Below are 5,716 nucleotides of genomic sequence, written 5' to 3'. Positions count from 1 at the left end.
TGACTCATTTGTGGAGGCATCCAACTGCAAAGCAGTAATTCTAGTCTTCCATACTTCTTATTTCATATATCTCTATATCCTGATAGTTTCTCTCTGCTTGTCTACAGTATAAGAGTAAGTGTAACGTGACCCAGTTTCCTCCAGGAATCAATAAGGTATTTCCTGGTTTTATTTCTGGTTCTTTAATTTTTCCCAAATGTCAATAAACCCCAAAAAAACGACAGAAAAAAAACACGCATGTAAATCTATCAGGGACTATTTTCAGTTGCGGATTGACACAAGTACGTCCAGCAAGTGTTAATAATATTTCTGAGGAGCAGGACAGTGGGTGTTGGATTTAGTCAACATAAAATACAGTGGGTGTGTGCTGTAATTAATGAACATGTCACCCAGTGCTATGCTGCAGCTCACTGATGCTTTTCAAAGATTTTCTGGACAACACTGAGCTCTACGGCACAGAGAGGAAAATATATCAGGCTTTGATACACAGTTTTCTTATTTCACGGGATTCTTTGACAAGAAAAACACAGACCAACAGCCGTATGTTTTGAATAAAGAGCAAAATGATATTAGTTTTCCTCCTCACTGACAACCTGCTGAACACAGGAGGGACAGTGTTTTCACTGACATCCACACAGGCAGAATATGAAGGCATTAGAGTGAGTATAAAATAAATAGCTCCACTACTTCCAGGATAAATCTAGCCAGTGAAGGGGAGAGAGGGGGGCGAGAGAAGTTATGTGAAACTGAAAACGTGACGTCTGGAGAGGGTTCAAGAACAACTGACAGACGTAGCAGCTCTACTGTAAAACAAGGCCTCACTGTCAGGTTTGCTACACACACACTGAGCACACCAAGGCCAAACTGCGACCCAGCTTTGAAACATGACACTGTTAAAGCAGGATGCTCCTGTCACACATACACCTCTGTTAACCGCACTCTGACAACATGTGTGCCACAGGAGCAAAGTGTACACGGACTGTATGTTTCCCTTGTCGTTGTCACGGCTACACGTTCAGTAAAAACACGAGAATCATCCAATAAATAAAAAGTCATTTAATGGAAGTTTTTCTTTCACACTCACAATCAAGCTTATAGTCTGATCACAGAGAGAGATGTTGGACATTCACCCAGAACACGACACACACCGGTCAGTTTTATCAGACAAAAATATATATATATTTAAAATCTTTACAATAAGTTCATCATGATTCGTACACAGAGGAGTGTGCACACCTACAGTCAAACACTGGATTTTTTTTACTCCTCACACAAGTTCATTTTTGTACCCTGGTGTCAGTGTAAAATTCTTGTTTTAAGCAACGACAACTTTTTTCTTTTCTTGTTTTCTCTTTACAAATGTGCAAATAAGACAGATTTGGAATCCTTCAGCGCTCAGTGAAAGTCCAGGATCCTCAGGAGCAGTGACAGAGCTCTCACTTCACCTCAGTCCTGCCCTCTCAAGTTTAAATACAGCTCCTTGTTGCTTTGCCTTTCATTTTCAAGTAAAGTGCTCCTCTAGCAAAAACCACACGGCATGAGATCAGTCTCGTATTTTTTCGCCACTGGTTAAAAAAGCTAAAAACACAAACCCAACAGTCCGATGGATAAAAACATGGGAATGTCTTTTTAAGGTAAAAAAGCAAAAGCCAACGACTGAGAGGCAGCCCTGGCTGTCCGTGCAGAGGCGACAGTCACGTAGCTCCCAGCAGGAATCATACAAACTCCAGCTTGCCGTGGCCGCTGTACATCCCCCAGTGCACCAGAGACAGGATCTTGTCGTTGCCCAGGTCGGCCTGCCTCATCTTGTCGCAGGTCAGGCAGCAGTTCTCGTGACCTGTCACGGGCACCATGCACTCCAGGTCCAGTTTGGCCACGTGGCCTTTCTTGGTGTGGTGGCCGTGGAAGCTGTAGTGGAGCCTCGACAGCATCTGTTGCCGCTGGTCCTGCAGCCGCTTGTTCTCGCTGCGCAGCATTCGCAACGCCAGCATGATGAGCAGCACCAGGATGAGGCCGCCGGCGATGGGGACGGCGATCACTGCCGCCCGGAACCACACCTCTTTGGCCGAGGCCAACTCCTGAACCCGGGTCACCAGGTTCCTGTTGTTGCTGTCCGGCTGGTACCGGCTATGATCTGCACACACGCAGAAAATCATCTGGTTAATTGCACGCTCACAAGTTTTTACTGCTCCACATTATTATATACAGATACACAGATCTAAAGTTAATAACTATCTCTGAATATATCTATGTTGTTTGTAGCTTAATGAGAGGCTTCGCTCCACAGTCATGCCACTAACCACAGTTGAGAGCGAGGAAGTGAGAAAGAGCAGCAAATGAGTCACCCTGTCCTGACTGACAGCCAGAAATTAATTTGAGCTAATAAACTATGGTCTGCTCTGGTCATGGTCACAACAATAAGTCCCCTCAGGACAGCTCCCCTTCCTCTCTGCCTCTCTGTGCACCTTTTCATAACTCTGTGAGCTAGCACTCATGCCCAACATGCAGACTTGTCAGGGAATATTCATTCTACAAGGCACATTCCTACTCAGTGGGAAAATTACATGGTGCACACATAATAATAAAAAAAAAAAAAAAAGAATATATCTGATCTCTTTCCAAGTGCTTAAGGTAAACTGGCTGCTCCCCGGCTTCCCAGGCACAGAGCTGGAGCCCATTAAAAGTCAAACTGAAGTTCTGTAAAGCTGGGAAGCAGAAAAAAAGAGTAGGAGGGGGCAAGGGTGGCCTGCATGTCCATAAACAGCAAAGTGTTTGAAGAACCCTACAGCTCAACGTATTGCTTCTGGAACAGGAAAGAGGAAAATGTTGAATATTTGCAGAGAAGGAATCATAAAAATCCTCCCGCAGAGTCCAATCATTTTTAAAACCCTGGTTACAGAGAATTTCATATTTCAGTTTCAGTGAAAAACAAACATCCCAACAGCCCGACGAAGTTTCATCTTTACCTGTCGAGTCCCTGGTGTGCGCCAGGTCGTGCAGGCCTCTGTAGTTGCACATGTCATCGTGGCAACACTCGAGCGTCGAGGCCCCGCTGAGGGCGTCCGCGCCCCTGGAGCTGCTGCTGCAGACGTCTGCGGCGTTGACGATGGGGTCTAAGCACCCGTGGGTGAGGGGAGAGTTTACGTTGAGCGGGTCCAGGACCTTGGTGAAGCAGGCGTTCAGTTCTGACTTGCACATGTATCCGGTTGCCACGCAGTGCGGCGCGTCACAGTAACACCTTATTTCTCCTGGGGATGCGAAAGAGGCAGAGTTAGGGAAGCAAAATTAGACATATTAATACAATATTTTATGACACATAGGTCCTAATATTTTGACTTTAACTTGACCTAAACTTCAGCTGAGCAGTTTGGCGTGTTTGTCAGGACCCTGTAGGGGTTTTCGAAGGAGTTTTAGTTCAGTTATGTCACTTTATATGACAGCATATCCCACAACAATGCTGCTTCTCTGACACTTTGGAGACTTAATTCTGTCCAGAGCAGCCTGTGGTCCACTATATTTTTATTTTGAAAGTGGGCTCTTAAAGTGTCCTCTATGCCCTGCAATAAACAGCCAGGTAGCTTTAAAGACCTCATGGGAATATTCCACTTTTGCATCAGTTCAGCTAATATGCCTTCATTTAGGAGCTCCTCGTGCAAAATGGCCCTTTTTGTCTGTTTTATAAAACAGGAACCGTGTAGCTTATAATTAGTGGTTTGTTTGCCAAAGTCAATTTCTTTCAACCCAAATGGAAACTCGTAAAGAGGTGGAGAGGGAGGGGAGAAGCCGGAGCGCAGCGCAGGAGTCTCCTCTCCCCCCGTTTGCACGCAAAGCTTCACTTGTGGTCAGGACTGCCTGGGGGGGCAGGGTGCACTGAGGTCCCATCTACAGAGCTTCCAGCAACCTTATCATTACGGGCTGCCTGCTTTTACACGGGCCCACTCATTACTGCATGCGTGGATTCTTTTTTAAAAACATATATGTGGGCCAAGGATCTGCCCTGATATGACAAAAACAACTTCATGTCTTATGGTGCCACAGGACAATACATCTAAATGCAGTGTCTGCTTTTCACATACACAGCTGGGTTGGTTGCTGTGCTGCATTTCAACAAGTAAAAGCAGCAAATTATTGAAAGCAACTCCATAAACAAAGCGATTAAAGAGTTTCCATCTACTACATTCAAAAACTGAGCTAAAAATACAGCAGCTTGGGGATGAAGGTTTTCAGAGACCAGCTCAGCTCCTGTCAGTTGTGCTGGTGGTGCCTCTTCGAAAGCAGGAGCACATTCATCAGATCAGTGTTTTCCCTGTGAATGATTGGAGCAGCAGGGCCCGGGCAGGTCATTTGGAGAATATTTCATTAGAAAGGAGAGGCCCCTTTGTGGGCTGAGGGGGGGAAAGAGTAGCAGGCCGAGGCTTTTTAAGCCCTGATCAGTCTTGTATGAATGGCAGGGTTAAATATGAGTTATCCAAATGAGAAGCAGCAGTTTAAATGAGGCAGGATTTGTGCATTGTGTGTATGTAATGTCATTTAATAAGGGTTGTAACTTCATAGGAGTATTTTAAACAGTTTAACTAATAGTTTTGCTACCTGGGCTGGCACAAGGAGGCACTTATCTATAAACAAGTTAAGTAAAGTAGTTCATTTTAGTTGAAACACTGCAGATATGATTTAACAAACACTATGTTGAGTGTTGAACAGCTAAAAATGGTTTGTTTTCAATCATCTCCTCAGTGGTTTAACCCCCTGATCTTTAAAAGAAGTGTTTAAAAAGTTAAATGCTTCATTATTATCTTGCTAAAAGTGATTTTAGGGACACTGGCTGACATTAAACCCTCAGGTCTGGGTCAGGGAGTAAAGTCCGGGTCCCTGACTGAGCTGTGGCCGCACTTCATCACAGCAAACTGATGTTTAGCCTGATTTGATGAAGCTAACAAACATGCCCCGTCCACAGAGCAAAGTCTATATACCTTTAGTAAGAAGAACAGCCATGGCACAGAGCTCCAGTTGTAGCCAAATGGAAATGAAACTGGACTGGCGATCCATTTACACCAAGTTACTGCGCAGAGACACAGTCCTCGTATATCCAGGAGCAGCGGAGAGCGAGAGTCCGCTGGACGGAGAGCCGGACGGGTTAAAAGCTTCACGGCGAGAAATGAGTCATTCCCGTGCTGAAACACGACAGCTCACGATCCTGCCTGGAACAAAAGTGTCAGAAACCACTCCGAAATGTTTCCTCTCCCGCATGGAGGCTGAAAAGTTCGTGTTTTTAGAAGCGGTCCGACATTACTGGAGGACGCAACTCACAGCGCCTTCTTCTTCTTCGAGCCGAAAGAGGCAGAAAAACAGAGAAATATACTCCTCGGTAGAGACTGAAAGGGAAACAAAGATGTCACCGCTGGTCCTCCTGTGTGTCTGTGAGCGGCCGGTCACGGTGAAGCATCACTTTTGTATTCCTGGACGGAGATAATGTCGGGGAAAGACGGACAACTCCGCTGGACCGAGGACTGCACGCAGACTCCGGACGGACAAGATTTAGCAGGAGAAATAGTTGTGGTCTGTCAGAGCCCCGCCCCCTTCGCGCTGATTGGTCGGAACACAGACGGGAAGTTAGGCAGAATACGTAATAACACTGCATCCGGTACGCCTTTTCAAAATAAGGCACGGCAAGTTTAATTCAACATAAGTAATTAAAGCGCTTTATACAAGGAATTAA

The 5,716-nt window shown here is 45.4% G+C and overlaps 1 protein-coding gene across 1 annotated transcript; it reads right to left on the bottom strand.

The window, feature by feature from the left end:
- Positions 1-1,040: 1,040 nt before the first annotated feature.
- bambia (BMP and activin membrane-bound inhibitor (Xenopus laevis) homolog a) lies at positions 1,041-5,529 on the bottom strand. The gene is made up of 3 exons (XM_049564762.1): positions 4,971-5,529; positions 2,967-3,248; positions 1,041-2,134 (listed from the first exon to the last, which is right to left on the bottom strand). The coding sequence occupies exons 1-3, from the start codon at positions 5,044-5,046 to the stop codon at positions 1,716-1,718; spliced, it is 777 nt and encodes a 258-aa protein (XP_049420719.1). The 5' UTR covers positions 5,047-5,529; the 3' UTR covers positions 1,041-1,715.
- Positions 5,530-5,716: the final 187 nt, after the last annotated feature.

The sequence above is a fragment of the Epinephelus fuscoguttatus genome, linkage group LG21, assembly GCF_011397635.1.
Source record: "Epinephelus fuscoguttatus linkage group LG21, E.fuscoguttatus.final_Chr_v1".
NCBI lineage: Eukaryota > Metazoa > Chordata > Actinopteri > Perciformes > Serranidae > Epinephelus > Epinephelus fuscoguttatus.
The sequence above is the reverse complement of the archived record's forward strand: the minus strand, read 5'-3'. Positions and strand labels throughout refer to the sequence as shown.

Bases quoted from the DNA above. Each gene is read 5' to 3' on its own strand.
- bambia (XM_049564762.1), bottom strand. From the start codon at position 5,046: ATGGATCGCCAGTCCAGTTTCATTTCCATTTGGCTACAACTGGAGCTC. The intron at 3,249-4,970 runs GTATATAGACTT...TCGCATCCCCAG, and splicing joins GGCTGTTCTTCTTACTAAAG to GAGAAATAAGGTGTTACTGT. The intron at 2,135-2,966 runs GTAAAGATGAAA...GCGTGTGTGCAG, and splicing joins GCACACCAGGGACTCGACAG to ATCATAGCCGGTACCAGCCG.